Source organism: Hyalella azteca, unplaced genomic scaffold (genome assembly GCF_000764305.2).
Source record: "Hyalella azteca isolate HAZT.00-mixed unplaced genomic scaffold, Hazt_2.0.2 contig3122, whole genome shotgun sequence".
Taxonomy (NCBI): Eukaryota; Metazoa; Arthropoda; class Malacostraca; order Amphipoda; family Hyalellidae; genus Hyalella; species Hyalella azteca.
In genome coordinates this window covers 747,804-767,079 of record NW_025933375.1, presented here as the reverse complement: position 1 = coordinate 767,079, position 19,276 = coordinate 747,804, and the positions used below count along the sequence as shown (strand labels likewise).

General features: G+C 35.3%; 1 protein-coding gene across 1 annotated transcript in view; it reads left to right on the top strand.

Annotated features, from left to right (window-relative positions):
* LOC108674303 (DNA mismatch repair protein Msh6) overlaps window positions 1-16,501 on the top strand; it is a gene marked incomplete at its 5' end in the record, with an annotated part of 16,833 nt that extends 332 nt beyond the window's left edge. Inside the window, 14 exons of the mRNA XM_047885792.1 lie at window positions 181-391; window positions 2,174-2,379; window positions 2,816-2,931; window positions 3,807-3,962; window positions 5,287-5,441; window positions 6,626-6,720; window positions 7,902-8,057; window positions 8,538-8,650; window positions 10,144-10,257; window positions 11,137-11,266; window positions 13,277-13,474; window positions 15,112-15,289; window positions 16,054-16,205; window positions 16,487-16,501. Coding sequence (XP_047741748.1) covers window positions 181-391; window positions 2,174-2,379; window positions 2,816-2,931; window positions 3,807-3,962; window positions 5,287-5,441; window positions 6,626-6,720; window positions 7,902-8,057; window positions 8,538-8,650; window positions 10,144-10,257; window positions 11,137-11,266; window positions 13,277-13,474; window positions 15,112-15,289; window positions 16,054-16,205; window positions 16,487-16,501 — 1,995 coding nt within the window. The remainder of the gene's footprint in view (window positions 1-180; window positions 392-2,173; window positions 2,380-2,815; window positions 2,932-3,806; window positions 3,963-5,286; window positions 5,442-6,625; window positions 6,721-7,901; window positions 8,058-8,537; window positions 8,651-10,143; window positions 10,258-11,136; window positions 11,267-13,276; window positions 13,475-15,111; window positions 15,290-16,053; window positions 16,206-16,486) is intronic.
* Window positions 16,502-19,276: the final 2,775 nt, after the last annotated feature.

Here is a 19,276-nt window from a genome sequence, read left to right as displayed (position 1 = left end):
GGTGAAAACGACAAAGCTATTGTGAAAACCATAAATATCTTACATGTCTGCTAGTTTCATATACTGGAATATATGTATATAAGGATTATTTTAATATTTTTTTAATATTTATGAACATTTTTAGTTGTTCATAAGCTTCAGTTTAATGTAATTGAGTTAACATATTTATGGTATGGGCAGCTATTAACGGAGCGAAACAAGCTTGTTACCAGCGTACGTCAAGTGCTCGCTCAGTGTGGCGTGCCACCGAGTCTCCATGAAGCCTTAACGACTTCAACCGAGTTCTGGACGGCTGAAAAAACCCTTCAGTTTCTGGCCCAGCAGGAGTGTATGAAGTCTGAAACTGGTGGTGTTGACTGGCCTGATGAACTGAAGTCTCTTCTCACGGACGGTGAGTTGTATGACTGTCTCTTATACACATCTAGATGTGTATAAGAGACAGCTCTTAGAACTGTGGTTTAAATCCCAACACAATATAAGAAGAGATCACAATAAATATTGTTGCAAGCAGTCCTACTACAGTGGAATCCAAGCTACCTAAAACAAAGAGGCAAAGTGTAGCGTTCGCAAGTATAAATTTCATTAATTTTAAAAGTATTTTTAGCGCATTTTCTTATTTATGAAAAAAATGCACTATTGTGCTCGCCATGTCCGTCTGTCTGTCCGTCCGTGACTTCATGTTTTCGTCGCTCTCTGTCACACTCTGCAGTGAGTACTGAGTTATATTTTTCTAAATGTGCCAGTATATCATTTTGAGTACCCAGTAACTAATTGTTTTAATAACTATGCACCTTATTAATACTAAATTTGCTTGCATATCTTTGCTACAACAGAGTGGCAAAGATAAATACAGATTCAANTGTGTGGTTCTGAATGGTATTGTATATTGGTTGTGTGGTTCTGAATGGTATTGTATATTGGTTGTGTGGTTCTGAATGGTATTGTATATTGGATGTGTGGTTCTGAATGGTATTGTATATTGGTTGTGTGGTTCTGAATGGTATTGTATATTGGTTGTGTGGTTCCGAATGGTATTGTATATTGGTTGTGTGGTTCTGAATGGTATTGTTTATTGGTTGTGTGGTTCTGAATGGTATTGTTTATTGGTTGTGTGGTTCTGAATGGTATTGTTTATTGGTTGTGTGGTTCTGAATGGTATTTTATATTGTTGTGTGGTTCTGAATGGTATTGTATATTGGTTGCATGGTTCTGAATGGTATTCTATATTGGTTGTGTGGTTCTGAATTGTATTGTTTATTGGTTGTGTGGTTCTGAATGGTATTGTTTATCGGTTGTGTGGTTCTGAATGGTATTGTTTATTGGTTGTGTGGTTCTGAATGGTATTGTTTATTGGTTGTGTGGTTCTGAATGGTATTGTATATTGGTTGTGTGGTTCTGAATGGTATTGTATATTGGTTGTGTGGTTCTGAATGGTATTGTATATTGGTTGTGTGGTTCCGAATGGTATCTTATATTGGTTGTGTGGTTCTAAATGGTATTGCATATACTTGTTGGTCGAGTTGTGTGGCAGAGTCTCAGTAATTCAATGTACACTTGCACGCCTGAAGATGGTGAATTTGATACGTCAGTGTAGATATAACTATTCCTATAATTCTGCATATTCTTTCGTTTCTAGGTTGTACAGAAATTGCAAAAACGTCCATTTGCAATTTCTATATCATTTGAGAATTTATACTTATTGAAGAAACCATTGCTTTTATCCTATAAAGTAAACAAGAATTTTACCTATAACTATTCCTTTAATTTATAATTCTGGCTATTCTTTTGCCTCTAGGTGGTACAGAACCTGAAAAAAAAGTCCAGTTGCAATTTTGTAAGCATTTGAGAATTTATTCTTGCTGAATAAACCACTAATTTTACCCTAAAAGAGAATTTCACCCTATAAGAGAATTCTACCCTAAAAGGGAATTCTACCCTAAAAAAAGAATTTTACCCTGAAAAGAGAATTTTACCCTAAAAGAGAATTTCACCCTAAAAGAATTTTACCCTAAAAAATTTTTACCCTAAAATTTTTTTTACCCTAAAAGAGAATTTTACCCTATAAGAAATTTACCCTATAAGAGAATTTACCCTATAAGAGAATTTACCCTAAAAGAGAATTTTACCCTAAAAGAGAATTTTACCCTAAAAGAGAATTTTACCCATTTTGTAGACTGTTCCAGTCCTGTGGAGAACACTAGTGACCTGAGCCTGAGTGCGCTGGGTGCTCTGTTGTGGTACCTACAGCGTTGCTACCTGCACGACCAGCTGCTCAGTCAACGCTTGTTCCAAATTTATGTTCCTCCTGATCTACGAGACCAAATATCATCACTTGAACCTGCAGCACAGCAACGTGTTTTCTTCAAACAGCGACACATGGTAAGTCTTATTTATTCTCCATTTAGATCACTTTAAATGAATTTATTTTGTAATTAAAAGTTTAGCACTGATTCTAGGTTTTTATTGTATTAAAACATAACAATACTCGCGAATTATTCTGCACTCAGGTAAGTCTTCTTTATTTTCCATTTATCCATTTTGATAACTTTTATGGAATTTATTTTGTAATTAATAAGTACTCTTAATTCTCCCTTTATCCATTTTGCTAACATTTAATGAATTTACTTTGTAATTAAAAGTTTAGTACTTAACCTAGGTTTCCACATTTATGGAACTTATTTTGTAATTAAAAGTTTAGTACTTAACCTAGGTTTCCACATTTATGGAACTTATTTTGTAATTAAAAGTTTAGCACTTATCCTAGGTTTTCGTTGTATTAAAACCTAACAATACTCATGAATTTTTCCATAATCAGGTAATCGATGGCAGTAGCTTGACTAACTTGGAAGTTCTACGCAACAACAACACTGGAGACGTGGCTGGCTCTCTCTGCTCACTGCTGGACTACACTGCTACACCTATGGGCAAAAGGTATTGAAATTTATCCAGATATTGCTTGATATATCTGAATAAAGCTGTTTTATGATAGATCTGATATTTCTTGATATATCTGAATAAAGATATTTAGAGATATTTCTTGATATATCTTAATAAAGCTGTTTTATCACTGCTACACCCATGGGCAAGAGGTATTGAAATTTATCAAGATATTTCTTGATATATATCTTAAATTATTTATATTTATATATATCTGAATAAAGCTGTTTTATGATAGATCTGAAAAAGAAAGTTAATGGAAACTCGCTGAAAATGTCTTGAAATTTATTGAGATATTTCACCTATGGGCAAGAGGTGCTGGAAATTTATCGTGTTGTTACATGATATATCTGAATAAAGCTGTTTCATGACTGATCTGAAAAAGAAACTTAACAGAAACTCGCTGCATATTGTTCGTAAAATATTTGAAAGGAGAAAAATCAGTACGTGCTTTTTGGTTGATCAACAGAAACTGTCTGCATATTGTTTGTAAAATATTTTGAAATATATTGTTCAAAACACTATAAACACTATAAAAAACTCACTATATATTGTTCATAAAATATTCGGAAGGATATAAATCGTGACGTGCTTCATGGTTTGTCAGGTTGAAATTTATCGAGCTGTTTCATGGTATAAGAATCTGATAAAGAAACTTAACAGAAACACACTGCATATTGTTCATAAAATATTTGGAAAGAGAAAAATCAGGACGTGCTTTTTAGCGCATTTTCTCATTTATGGAAAAAATGCACTATTGTGCTCGCCATGTCCGTCTGTCTGTCCGTGACCTCAAGTTTTCGTCGACGAGAAAATGCGCTCTCTGTCACTCACTGCAGTGAGTACTGAGTTATATATTTGGTTGTCAGGTTGCTGCAGCAGTGGGTGTCAGCACCCCTGATGTGCAACAAGGCCATTTCAGCTCGTCAAGAAGCTGTCTTGGAGCTGCGTAAGCTGAGCTCTGCAGTTGAAGAAACTGTATCACTCTTCTCTAAACTTCCTGACATTCAACGGCTCTTACCGCGGTAAGCTATATGCTAATAAGATTATTATTCTGTTGGTATTATATTATTAGAATTCACGGCTTTTCGTAAGCTGAGCTCTGCAGTTCAAGAAACTGTATCACTCTTCTCTAAGCTTCCTGACATTCAACGGCTTTTACCACGGTAAGCTATATGCTAATAAGATTATTATTCTGTTGTTATTATATTATTATTATTATTGTAATTCACAGCTTTTCGTAAGCTGAGCTCTGCAGTTGAAGAAACTGTTGCACTTTTCTCTAAGCTTCCTGACATTCAACGGCTCTTGACATGGTAAGAAATATGCTATTGAGATTGTTATTCTGTTTTTATTATACTATTATTATTATTGTAATTCACAGCTTTTCGTAAGCTGAGCTCTGCAGTTGAAGAAACTGTTGCACTTTTCTCTAAGCTTCCTGACATTCAACGGCTCTTGCCGCGGTAAGAAAAATAAAGTTGAAATTATTATTCTGTTTTTATTATATTATTATTATAATTCGCAGCTCTTGCAGAGATTTAACCTCTTTGTTCCTGATAACTATCGTCGCTTGCTAGTGCTGTTGAAGTCTTAGGCTTAAGATATGTAAATTGTTTCTACTCTCTTCCTATATATTCACGATCTATTTTTTTCTTAAAGTAACATTCATGTACAATTTCTTGCAATCATACGTTTAGTTTTGTATCCCATACTTCAATGCACTTCAATATTACTTTGATTTGAGTGCCCCCATAAAAAATCGTTTGGTTGAATTGATTCTCAAATAATTAAAACCAACATCTTTAGTCTGTTGTCGTTGACTTTCCTCTAATTATTGAGGTTTTGATTTGGTTTATTGTATATTTGTGATGCAGGATTCACAGCCAAGGACTGCGCTTGAGTCCTGATGATCCTAACTCTCTTTGTGATGCAGGATTCACAGCCAAGGACTACGCCTGAGTCCTGATGTATGATCCTAACTCTCTTTGTGATGCAGGATTCACAGCCAAGGACTGCGCCAGAGTCCTGATGATCCTAACTCTCTTTGTGATGTAGGATCCACAGCCAAGGACTGCGCCTGAGTCCTGATGGTCCTAACTCTCTTTGTGATGCAGGATTCACAGCCAAGGACTACGCCTGAGTCATGATCCCTCTAATTATTGAGCTTTTGATTGGTTTATTAGCGCATTTTCTCATTTATGGAAAAAATGCACTATTGTGCTCGCCATGTCCGTCTGTCTGTCTGTCTGTCTGTCCGTGACCTCAAGTTTTCGTCGACGAGAAAATGCGCTCTCTGTCACTCACTGCAGTGAGTACTGAGTTATATTTTTTATATTTTTGATGCAGGATTCACAGCCAAGGACTACGCCTGAGTCCTGACGATCCCAACTCTCGTGCCGTGCTGTTCGAGGAGCAGCAGTACAGCAAGAAACGCGTCCTCTCTTTCCTGGCCGCAACGCAAGCCTTCGCTGCCATCACAAAGATACCTGCATTATTCCATGGTAAGTCTTAATATTCACAGCAAAAATGCCTTTCTGTATCTATAGTTTTGTAGAAAACATGAAATTGCTAACATGGTCAGTTTCGCCATTCAAAATTCAAAATTAAATAAAATACCTTTCTGTATCTGTAGTTTTGTACAAAACATAAAATTGCTAACACGGTCAGTCTCGCCATTCACAGCCAAAATACTTTTCTGTATCTATAGTTTGGTACAAAACATGAAATTGCTAACATGGTCAGTCTTGATATTCACAGCTAAAATACCTTTTTTAGCGCATTTTCTCATTTATGGATAAAAAGCGCTCTTGTGCTCGTCATGTCCGTCCGTCCGTCTGTGACTTCACGTTTTTGTCGATGAGAAAATGCGCTCTCTGTCACTCACTGCAGAGAGTACTGAGTTACATTTTTGTACCTATAGTTTTGTAGAAAAAATAAAATTGCTAACATGGTCAGTCTTGCCATTCACAGCTAAAATACCTTTCTGTATCTATAGTTTTGTAGAAAACATAAAATTGCTAACATGGTCAGTTTCGCCATTCACAGCTAAAATACCTTTTTGCCCCCTTTTCTCATTTATGGAAAAAGCGCTATTTTGCTCGTCATGTCCGTCCGTCCGTGACTTCACGTTTTTGTCGATGAGAAAATGCGCTCTCTGTCACTCACTGCAGCGAGTACTGAGTTATATTTTTGTATCTACCTATTGTTTTGTACAAAACATAAAATTGCTCCATTAGCTGCTAAAGAAATTTGATATACGTGAAATTAATATTTATTTGATCTGTTGATTAATTGTTCTTGCTCACCTTTTTGAAGATCTTATTTATCTCGTGCGTCTCTTTTACATCCACAGTAATCTAGAACTGATTATTTTTACTATAGTCCATATTATTATTATTATTATTATAGTCCATATTATCATTATTATAGTCCATAATTATTATTATGTCTAATAATATTATTATTATAGTCCATATAATTATTACCATAGTCCATAATTATGGACATATTATAGTTGTAATTACATATATTAGGTATATATAGTAATTATGGACATATATTTGACTTGTTGACATATTATAGTCCATAATTTGATGGAGTTCCAGATTGGAATTGATGCTTGAGCGTCTAAACCTAATCGTCAGTAATTAATTAAATATTTTCAATCATTATTATTGTCTTCCAGCAGAAGTAGAATCTGTGTTGCTGCGTTCACTTGTGACGCTCACTACTGATGGCGGCAAATTGCCTTCCATGGAAGACACTCTGCTATTTTTTGAGGTAATGTCCCCTTTTTCATTTCGGTAGTATGTCCCCTTTTTCATTTTGGTAGTATGTCCCCTTTTTCATTTCGGTAGTATGTCCCCTTTTTCATTTCGGTAGTATGTCCCCTTTTTCATTTCGGTAGTCGCTTTTTAATTCGGGTTTTTCATTCCATTTGTAAAATTTTCAGTGGTTTGACTACGTGTGATTGTTTCTACTGACGAAAGAGATAGGAGCAGCTGTTCTCCCTTGTATTTATTATTTGTTTATAAAATATTTGTTAGCTTATTTCCTACTGCTCACGCTTCATTCACAGTATATATAATGATGACAATGAGTGTTTTTTGCTTCTTACGTACTTATGAGATTTAACTATTTCTGTAAGTAACGAATTAGAAATGTTGAATTAAATAATAATATTCTGGACGGCTGGTTTATTGTATATATTGGTTTATTGTAAATATCTAAACTTTCTACGTAATATGAGAAATATTAAACAGTCACAAATATAAAAATCTATATTGTGAAACCCCAAGTACGATTATTGTACTGTCTCTAACGTATAAAGAAACATTTTTGTTTGCAAATGAACTGAACCGTTTTAATGCTTTATTAATGAGAAATTATTGCGTTAAAAATGTATACTAATTTTGATTTTTTTAACGTAAGAAACATTTTTGTGTGCAAATGAACTGAACTGTTTTAATGCTTTATTAATGAGAAATTATTACGTTAAAAATGTATACTAATTTTGGTTTATTAACGTAAAAAACATTTTTGTTTGCAGCGAGCCTTTGATCACGAGCTTGCTAAGAATAAAAATCTATATTGTGAACTTACAAGTACGATTGTTTCACCGTCTCTAACGTAAGAAACATTTTTGTGTGCAGCGAGCCTTTGATCACGAGCTTGCAAAGAATAAAAATCTATATTGTGAACTTACAAGTACGATTGTTTTACTGTCTCTGACGTAAAAAACATTTTTGTTTGCAGCGAGCCTTTGATCACGAGCTTGCAAAGAATAAAAATGTATATTGTGAACTTACAAGTACGATTGTTTTACCGTCTCTAACGTAAGAAACATTTTTGTTTGCAGCGAGCCTTTGATCACGAGCTTGCAAAGAATAAAAATCTATATTGTGAACTTACAAGTACGATTATTATACCGTCTCTAACGTAAAAAACATTTTTGTGTGCAGCGAGCCTTTGATCACGAGCTTGCAAAGAAGGAAGGAAAGATCATACCGAGCAGTGGTGTGGATGTGCAGTATGACAAAGCTATGGAAGAAATCAAGAGAACAGAGAACGAACTTGAAGAATATTTGAAAGAAGAAAATGCTTTCTTTGGCAGCAAGGTTAGTCGTATTAGATAATTTATAGACTTAACAGCGGCTCACTGTTTAGTTCTGGCAAGAGAAGGTTGATTAAAAGTTAATTCAATGAAAACTTTGAACGAAAGAGAAGGTTGGTTAGAAAGAAGTTAACTGTTAAGTTAACTCAATGAAAACTTTGAAGGATTTTGCTTTGGTTTTCAGGGTTAAATGTTCATGAGATTCTGGCTGTTGGTATTCATCATCATTCGTTAATTATTTCCTATCTCCCAGTCGTATAATCTTTTTCTTTCAAGGTATCATCATTGTCAGAATAGCCTAAACGTCTTACAATAATAAACTAAACGTCTAACTTGCTAGAATAACAGGTTAACATTAAACTTAGTCTACCTCTGACCGGAACCTTACTCGACAGATTTTCGTAGTGACATTGATATGTTATATCTTTTGGATTATATATCAATTTGTTGAATGTTAGCTGATTGAACATTTTTGGTTGCACAGGTAGTTTATTTTGGCAGCGATCGCAGACGCTATCAACTAGAGGTCTCAGAGGCAGCCAGCAAGAAGGCCACTTCGGAGTACGAACTTGTGTCCCAGAGAAAAGGATTCAAGAGGTGAGACCTAACTTCAATTCTCAGTCAGTTGCTGGTCATAACAGCATGATTGTTTGATCTTGATTATATGTTTATTTGGATTAAAAACTTGTGTCCCAGAGGAAAGGATTTAAGAGGTGAACCCTAACTTCAATTCTCATTATATTTTTATTCGGAGTACGAACTTGTTTCTCAGAGAAAAGGATTCAAGAGGTTAGTCTTAGATTCAATTCTCTGTCAGTTGCTGGTCATAACTGAGCATGATTGTTTTAGGCGTGATTATATGTTTAGTTTATAATATTTTCATTGGGTCTCTTTATGCTCATTAGGTACCATAAGAGCTGTGCCCTAACTTAAATTCCCAGTCAGTTGCCGGTCATACCAGCTTTATTATTTGCTCCTGTTTATATGTTTATTCGGAGCACGAACTTGTGTCCCAGAGAAAAGAATTCAAGGGGTGAACCCTAGCTTCAATTCTCAGTCAGTTGCCGGTCATAACTGAGCATGATTATTTTGCTACTAATTATGTATTTAGTTTAATTAATGTTCATTGGGTCTCTTTATTTTCAATAGTTTCCATAAGTGGTGAACCCTAACTTAAATTCTCAGTCAGTTGCTGGTCATAACTGAGCATAATTGTTTGCTCTTGATTATGATTAGTTTATAATATTTTCATTGGGTGTCTTATTATTTGCTCCTGATTATTGTGTTTAATTTAAAATATGTTCATTGGGTCCCTTTAATCTTATTAGGTACCATAAGAGGTGAACACTAACTCAAATTCCCAGTCAGTTTCTGGTCATAACTTAGCATAATTATTTGCTATTGATTATATGTTTAATTTATAATATGTTCATTGGGTCTCTTTATGCTCATTAGGTTCCATAAGAGGTGAACCCTAACTTAAATTCTCAGTCAGTTGCTGGTCATAACTGAACATAATTATTTGCCTCTGATTATATGTTTAGTTTATAATATTTTCATTGGGTCTCTTTATTCTCATTAGGTTCCATAAGAGGTGAACCCTAACTTAAATTCCCAGGCAGTTGCTGCTAAAACAGAGCATGATTATTTTGATCCTGTTTATATGTTTATTCGGAGCACGAACTTGTGTCCCAGAGGAAAGGATTCAAGAGGTGAACTCTAGCTTCAATTCCCAGTCAAATGCTGGTCATAACTGAACATAATTATTTGCTATTGATTATGTGTTCACTTAATAATATGTTCATTGGGTCTCTTCATTCTCATTAGGTTCCATACAGCGCGCGCATGTGTTTACTTAATAAAATGTTCATTGGGTCTCTTATTATTTGCTCCTGATTATGATGTTTAGTTTATAATATGTTCATTGGGTCTCTTTATTCTCATTAGGTTCCATAAGAGCTGAGTCCTAACTTCAATTCTCACTCTCAGTCAGTTGCTGGTCATATACATAATTACATATACATAATTATTAGTTATTGATTATGTGTTCACTTAATAATATATTCATTGGGTCTCTTTATTCTTATTAGGTTCCATACAGCACGCAGCAAGGAGCTGCTGGCTCAGATGACAGCTGCTGAGGAGGCCAGAGAGGTTGCGCTTAAGGACATCGCTCGTAGAATATTTCAGCAGTTTGATGACAAGTGAGACTACTATGGCGTGAAAATTACAACATATTTTTCTGATGGTATTTTATAGTTTTGTCTGTAGCAGCTTTTTGATAGTTTTTCTGTAGTGATACTTGATAGTTTCGTCTGTAGTAGCTTATTTGGTATTTTTGTTTGTAGTGTTATTTGAAACTTTTGTATGTAATAGATTTTTGGTATTTTTGTCTGAAGTGTTACTTGATAGTTGTGTCTGTAGTGTTATATGATAGTTTTGTTTGTAATGTTGATAGTTTTGTCTGTAGTAGCTTTGTGATAGTTTTGTCTGTAGTGTTATTTTATAGTTTTGTCTGTGGTAGCTTTTTGATAGTTTTGTCTGTGGTAGCTTTTTGATAGTATTGTCTGTAAGTAGCTTTTTGATAGTATTGTCTGTAAGTAGCTTTTTGATAGTTTTGTCTGTAAGTAGCTTTTTGATAGTATTGTCTGTAAGTAGCTTTTTGATAGTATTGTCTGTAAGTAGCTTTTTGATAGTTTTGTCTGTAGTAGCTTTTTGATAGTATTGTCTGTAAGTAGCTTTTTGATAGTATTGTCTGTAATAGTTTTGTCTGTAGTAGCTTTTTGATATTTTTGTCTGTAGTAGCTTTTTGATAGTTTTGTCTGTAGTAGCTTTTTGACAGTTTTGTCTGTAGTAGCTTTTTGATATTTTTGTCTGTAGTAGCTTTTTGATAGTTTTGTCTGTAGTAGCTTTTTCGATAGTTTTGTCTGTAGTAGCTTTTTGACAGTTTTGTCTGTGGTAGCTTTTTGATAGTTTTGTCTGTAGCAGCTTTTGATAGTTATGTGTGTAATGTTATTTGATAGTTTTGTCTCTAGATCTCGAAAATGTCATGTTTTATCCAAAATAATGTATGGTGTTTACAGACAGGACCTGTGGAGTGCTGCCGTGGACTGTGTAGCTACATTAGACGTGCTTATGAGCCTCACGAAGTACAGCCTGTCTATAGCTGACGCTGCCACTCCTGAAATATGTGACGCTGAGTCTTCAGAAGAGGTACGAAAAGAATTATTTTACATAGATTAAATGGCGTATTTCTATGACGAGTTATTTCTTTGATAGATGAGAGTCTTCAGAAGAGGTCTGAAAAGAATTAATTTCCATAGATTAAATAGCATAGGTAGTTCTTATGACACTGCGTAGCTACATTAGACGTGCTTATGAGCCTCACGAAGTACAGCCTGTCTATAGCTGACGCTGCCACTCCTGAGATATGCGACGCTGCGTCTTCAGAAGAGGTACGTAAACAAATTTATTTCCATAGATTAAATAGCATAATTCTTATGACGAGTTATTTCTTGGATAGATGAGAGTCTTCAGAAGAGGTATGAAAAGAATTAATTTCCATAGATTAAATAGCATAGGTAGTTCTTATGACACTGCGTAGCTACATTGGACGTGCTTATGAGCCTCACGAAGTACAGCCTGTCTGTAGCTGACGCTGCCACTCCTGAAATATGTCATGCTGCGTCTTCAGAAGAGGTACGAAATGAATTAATTTCTATATATAATTTTTTCAGGTTTTAGATTTTTGCAACTTATTCGTTCGAAATAATTTTTCATTTTACTCTTTATAGCGCTTTCATAAATTAGACCAATGTTTTTATTAACGCAATGCGTTTAAAATGACGTATGTATGCAATAATAATAATAAAAATAGATAATATAGAATATAGATTAAATAATATAATATATTCTATAGATTAAATAATAGATTAATAGGCATAATTCTTCTGACGAGTTATTTCTTCAATAAATGAGTCTTAAGAAAAGGTCTGAAATGAATTAATTTCTATGTATAATAATATAGATTAAATAATATAATATATTCTATAGAATAAATAATATATTAATAGGCCTAATTCTTCTAACGAGTTATTTCTTCGATAGACGAGAGTCTTCAGAAGAGGTACCTACGAAAAGAATTAGTTTCTATTTATAATAATATAGATTAAATAATATAATATATTCTATAGATTAAATAATAGATTAATAGGCATAATTTTTATTATGAGTTATTTTTTCGATAGATGTGAGTCTTCAGAAGAGGTACGAAAATAATTAATTTAATGGCGTAGGTCTTATCGCGAGTTATATGTATAATAATATAGATTAAATAATATAATGTATGCTCTAGATTAAATAATAGATTAATAGGCATAATTCTTCTGGCGAGTTATTCCTTCGATAGATCAGAGTCTTCAGAAGAGGTACGAAATTAATTAATTTCTATGTATAATAATATAGATTAAAGAATATAATATATTCTCTAGAATAAATAATTGATTAATAGGCATAATTCTTCTGACGAGTTATTCCTTCGATAGATAAGAGTCTTCAGAAGAGGTACGAAATGAATTAATTTCTATGTATAATAATATAGATTAAATAATATAATATATTCTATAGATTAAATAATAGATTAATAGGCATAATTCTTCTGACGAGTTATTCCTTCGATAGATGAGAGTCTTCAGAAGAGGTCTGAAATGAATTAATATCTATAGATTTAATGGCGTAGGTTTTATGACGAGTTATTTCTTTGATAGAGGATCGGAAATGTTTCTCATTATTTAATGACTGAGTTTTGAAATCCTTATTTTTGAAACTTGTTTATTATATTCAATTTTGAAATTAGAGCACCACTGTTTGCATTCAGCAAATTTTCGTAAGAGGTTTGAACTATTGACTGTAAGACGTTTGAACTATTGACTGTAAGACGTTTGAACTATTGACTGTAAGACGTTTGAATTATTACATACCGTATTTGATATTGACTGTGAGATATTTGAACTATATTTGATATTGACTGAGATATTTGAACTATATTTGATATTGACTGTAAGACGTTTGAACTATATTTGATATTGACTGTGAGATATTTGAACTATATTTGATATTGACTGTGAAATATTTGAACTATATTTGATATAGACTGTAAGACGTTTGAATTATTGCATATTTAATACTGACTGTAAGATATTAAATTTATTACATTGCTTGCAGGCGTTCCTGGAGATACGCGATGGCTTGCACCCCTGCATCCTCTCCAGCCAAGAGGGCATCATCCCGAACGACGTGGTGCTGGGCAGGGGGGCTGGTGAGGGGGCACACTGCCCCCTGGTCCTCGTCACGGGTCCCAACATGGGCGGCAAGAGTACACTCATGAGGCAGACGGCGCTGCTTACCATCATGGCGCAAATTGTTAGTCGTGCTTAACATAGGCTGTGATTTTGTAAAAAATCATGCTTAAAAATTTTGAGTCATGCTATATGGCTATGATTTTGTTGATGAAAATTGTTAGTCGTGCTTAACATGGGCTATGATTTTGTTGATGAGCTGCGCACCGTGTGTGTGTGTGTGTATTGTTGAGTCCTATGTTGTGATATTAGGTTGAACATAATATCACAATATTAATGATCTATTCCACGGTGTTCAACACAATATCACAACACACGTTCAACCTCCCCTCTCGATAAATCGCAATATTTATGATCTATTCAACCGTGTTCAACTTAATATCTCAATATTTATGATCTACAATATTCAACCGTATTAAACCTATTTGCCCATCCTGGTAGTGGCGACTAACAGCCTGGTGATAGGTCAGTTTTTCCGGGCACTTAATGCCACTGGTAGTTCTACGGTTGCCCATCCTGGTAGTGGCGACTAGGTATGGAGGGTGATAGGTCAGTTTTTCCGGGCACTAATGCCACTGGTAATCCTGGTAGTGGCGACTAGGGTGATAGGTCTGTTTTTCCGGGCACTTAATGCCACTGGTAGTTCTACGACCATCACTGGCTCGCTGACCCGCTAGAACCATTTGATTGCATTACACAACACCCTGGACAAGCCAGGTACTCATTTATCAACCAGAGTAAATATCTGTCAATCTAAGCGAGTGCCTTCTAAATAAAGACATCAACCTCACATCAAAGATAAAATAAATAAATCAATCAAATAAAATCAAATAAATAAATAAATATAAATAAAAATAAATAAATAAATAAATAAAATCAAAATAAATACATCAAATAAATAAATACATCAATAAAATTTATCCTCAAAGACATCAACCAGAGTTGGATGAATGGCTGAGCCCTCTCGGGGTCTGCATCGTGGATGGTGGCAATCAAAGTTTATTGTTGGTTTCTGGTTATGTTTTTGGCTTATGTTGATCGCGATTTTTTTGTACTATTACTTTTAAAGTAAATCTGTTTACATTCTTAAGTGATGTAAACAAAACTTTGAGTCGTCAATTCGTCATTGTGATGTTTTTCTTGATTTTCGCGACAATCGAGGGCTGTTTTATACTCAGCTCAAAATTACCCGTGCAATATTAGCAGTTTCCTAAATAAATTCAACATTTTAAGTTTTATGTCAAGGCAATTGTTGACGGGAAATGCACTTCTTGTAAAGTATTTTAATTCTAGCTAAAGTATTTAAAATTTGTGCATAATGCTTGGAGATGACTCCAATTAGCTTTAGCAGCTCTAATGTTTAGTTTCTCATTACTGAGTTCCTCGAAAAATGCACTATTTAAACATAACCAAAAATGAGGGATAAATAACTATTAATAGTAGTTATTATTAATAATAACTAAATAAATTACTCTAAATAACTAATAACTATAAATAACTTAAACATAACTAAATAACTTTAGCTGCTCAAATGTCTAGCTTCTCGTTATTAAATTCCTCGAAAAGCGCGCAATTTAAGCAAGACCAAAACTGAGAAATGAATACCTATTAATAACAGTTATTATTAATAATATCTAAATAAATAACTAATAACTATAAATAACTATTAAACATAACTAAAATGTGAAATAACTATTACAGGGAAGCTTGGTACCGTGTAGTTCCATGCGCCTGACTCCCGTGGACCGAATCTTCACACGAGTTGGAGCCAGCGACAGGATGCTGGCTGGGGAGAGCACGTTCTTGCTGGAGCTGCGTGAGACCGCAGCCATCCTACAGCACGCCACGCCGCATGCTCTTGTGCTCATAGATGAACTCGGTAACTCCTTTCTGATGGACCTCTGTTTCTGATGGACTCTTAGTTCTGATGGACAGCCTGAACTCGGTAACTACTTTCTGACGGTCCTTTGTTTCTGATGGACTCCTAGTTCTGATGGACTCGTCCCAGAATAGTTCTGATGGACTCCTAGTTCTGATGGACTCGTCCCAGAATAGTTCTGATGGACTTGTCCCAGAATAGTTCTGATGGACTCGTCCCAGAATAGTTCTGATGGACTCGTCCCAGAATAGTTCTGATGGACTGCTAGTTCTGATGGACTCGTCCCAGAATAGTTCTGATGGACTCCATGTTTCTGATGGACAGCCTGAACTCGGTAACTTCTTCTTTCTGATGGACCTCTGATGTTCCGTAGTTTAGGTCTCGTCTCTAATGATCAGAAAAAGTTTTTTCTACGTAAACGTGTGGCAATGTTTTCAGGGCCCGTATTGTCTGGGTCATCATCCATTCGTACTCTTTCACCTGACGGTCTGTTTTTTTTTTTTCAGTTGTAGCTATGTTTATTAATTTATATTATTAGAAATTGAATGCTCATAATTAATATATCAAATTATTGAAACAACGCATGTGATTCGTTATTGCTTTCTCTTCATTTATTTTTATTTTTATATCTAAAAAGCGTCAATCGTTTAACTTGCTCCTTTGAAGAACTCTGAATAACTTAGCTGATTTGTTGGATAACTTTTAAAGAATTTAACTTCCTCTCTCGATAAATCACAATATTTCTGATCTATTCCACCGTGCAGGTCGTGGCACGGCGACGCACGACGGCACGGCCGTAGCGTGGGCGGTAGCAGGGGCGCTGGTAGAGCGTCGCTGTCGTACGCTCTTCTCTACACACTACCACGGCCTCGTGCACCACTTCGCTCACACCCCCGGCGTCTCCATGGGGCACATGGTGCGTTCACTCCCAATTGGGTGCTTAACTATCTTTTGGGGCTATTTAACTTCACCTATATTTGAGCTATTTAACTTCTCTATATTGGGGCTATTTTACTTCCTCTATATTGGGTCTATTTAACTTCCTTCCTCTACCTGATCATGATAACGTTTCATTTCCTTCCTCTACCTGATCATGATAACGTTTCATTTCCTTCCTCCACCTGATCATGATCTGTCTCTTATACACATCTAGATGTGTATAAGAGACAGTGTCTCATCTCTGCCTTTTTCCCACAGTTGCGCAAATCCTGAGCACTATTCTGTCGGGGGGCTGCCTTGGACGAGTCTCCAGAGCTCCCTCAGCTCCAAAAAGAAGAAGAAGAGAGTGGAGACAGTTTTATTACAATCCATGAAAAGTATCGCCTGTATCATGTATGACTACTGTCACAAATTAGTTTGAAGTTGCTGTACTTATATAAGTTATATTACGTTGAATATTATAATAATGTGGATTCGATTTTAGATTTATGCAACTAAGTTAAAGCTACTGGAGTACTGGGCATCTTTGTTAAATTGCTAGTTTTCTTGAAAGTTGAAACGATTAGCTTACCTGTTGAAGTGTTGATCGTCGAGTCGTCTCCGACGACGTCAGTCATGACTTTGACTCAATTCTCAAGTTAACTTTGCCCGCAGTTTGTAAGCGGCGCAACCACTCGAGTAAAAATCTTACAATCGGCATTATAGTACCAACTTTATTCATGATTGTCTGAACTCTGAATGATTTATTGGTTGCGTAGCCAACCGTGCCGTGCTCAACTTTTTTCACCCATATGTATTTTTTTAAATATCAAGCAGCTGTGAATAATAATGTTCAGTGTGTGTGTGTGTCATTGTAGCCTTGTTTAACTCCAATAGGCCTATATCTTGTAGTCTGAGTTGTAGATGTCATAATATTGGCTACTGCAAGACTAAAAATAACCTAGGGCCTATGCCAATTTGAGTCCACTATGCAGAGGGTGGATGCAGTGTCGCCAATATATGGATTTTTAAGCCCAAAGCGTCGCCGGCCATTTTAAAGATGCATCGCCGGGTAATTTTTAATGAAAAGCCATTTACGCTGAGTAATGACGAACTATTTACAAGCCACGAACTTAGTTACAAGGTTGCATGCACGCCATGGTCAGGAAGATGTGCCAGGTGCGCGGGAATTTATTTTGTCATTTTAACGACCTGCGCGGTGCGCCGTACTACGTTGGTAAAAAAATGCGCCATGCACTGTAGTCGTACTTTAGAAAGCTAAAATAGTTCTACTATTTTAGTCGACAATATACGCGAGTATATTGACTACGCGAGTCAAACTGACAATAATAAAATGTAAGACATGTCCGGGTTACTTCCGACTCTTCCGGTTGTTCGCCTTGTCGGATACAGAACGTACGGTAATCGTAAACTGCGGCTGTTATACATACGAAATGTAAACAGACGGTATTCAGTGTTGCCATATGACTTTGGAGAAAATTTCTTTTAAAATAAAGATGGCCGGGATTGCGCGAACACGTGCGCAAAGATAATCAATTTTCATTACATTGAGCCAACTGTGCACAGCAATGGCTTAAAAAAAGTGAAAATGTGCGGGAAAATTCACCGAAAACATACATCATCCTGAGTGTGGCATGCACGTGCTACCCCAAATAACTAATTTTACCCTAAAAACAGTCCGATTGTACAGCAAGTGTCAACTGAACATGTAATAAAGCAGTCTGACCGCTCTAATGTGACCGAAACTACGCAATCGAAAAAACATTGTTTACATTTTTTGCGGGAACTCATCGCAACTGATTTCCGGACAAGCTTCGCTGCATCGTAATCCATCCAACGCACCGGAAACCTTACTTTTTTTCTAAATAGTTGGCCGAAGACTGAGAAATATATTAAATGCAAGAATTTCAATCTAAATGTGTCGGCAAGATCTTCTGAAGGCAAAAATTGGGACACTGAAGCGTCGCCAAAGATCTTGCAATATTTATCCACTCTCTGCACAGTGGATTTGAGCCTTTGAGATAGAAAAATATCCCCCATCAAGAAATTAGGTACATATTAATAATATTATTAGGCTACCAACTTAAGCTACAAAGGCAAGTGCAAAGTCAGCAAGTCCAAATTTATAAATGGTTCCATTATTTTCCATAGTTACAAAAAATAAAGTAAGTCAGGACTTATTATGCAATATGCAATGATAAAAATGACCCAGTTATCAATGCCAATGGTCACAATGGTGACTTATTGTCATTGTTGCTAGAGATTTTTGGCAATTTTTTGTAATTATTTTATGTTAGCAGAGTTAGCCCTTCCCAAATTTTATAGCATAACATTATTTTCATCTATGATGTTAATTTTTCAATTTTTCATAATTTAGCTTCCTTGTTAAAAACAACTAGGGTAAACGCGGTATATTCCATCATCGTGGGTAATTCCGTCACCTCTCTAGTTTTTTCTTTATATTAAGCTTTGTTTTAGTTCCATGCGTTCGTTGATGGTTGAAATGGTGACGTCATACATTTGCGCATCAAACTACTGCCAAAACACTAGGTCTTGGCCATCTAGCGGGAAAATATTGAGATCCAAAGAGAGACAATGCACGCTAGCTACCCAGTGAGATCATCGAAACGACGAAAAATGTGTCAAATTTGACAGTTGACCTTGCTCTACCAAATAGTGAATAACTGTTTGTATAGGAAGAATATTATGGTTTGAGACTTTTAAATACGTTTGTGAATATATTAGGAATCCTTTAAGTATACTTGTATTCGCTGATTTCAAGTGCTAAATAAATTAATAGATGATTAAGTTGAGAAATGAATTTAGACACATGAAAATTAATTCCGTCACAACTTGAATTGGACACACACAGATCGTTCCAAGCTGTGTACAAAAATTAAAATTTGCTTAATTAAAAGCTTAATAGTTGTTAATTAAAAGCGTAATTAAGTAGTGTTCAATATTCATTAGTGTTCTAATTCAAAGCCGTGTTGTATTCCAATACAGCTCACACAGCAAACGGAATTCGAACACGTGGATGAGGGCATT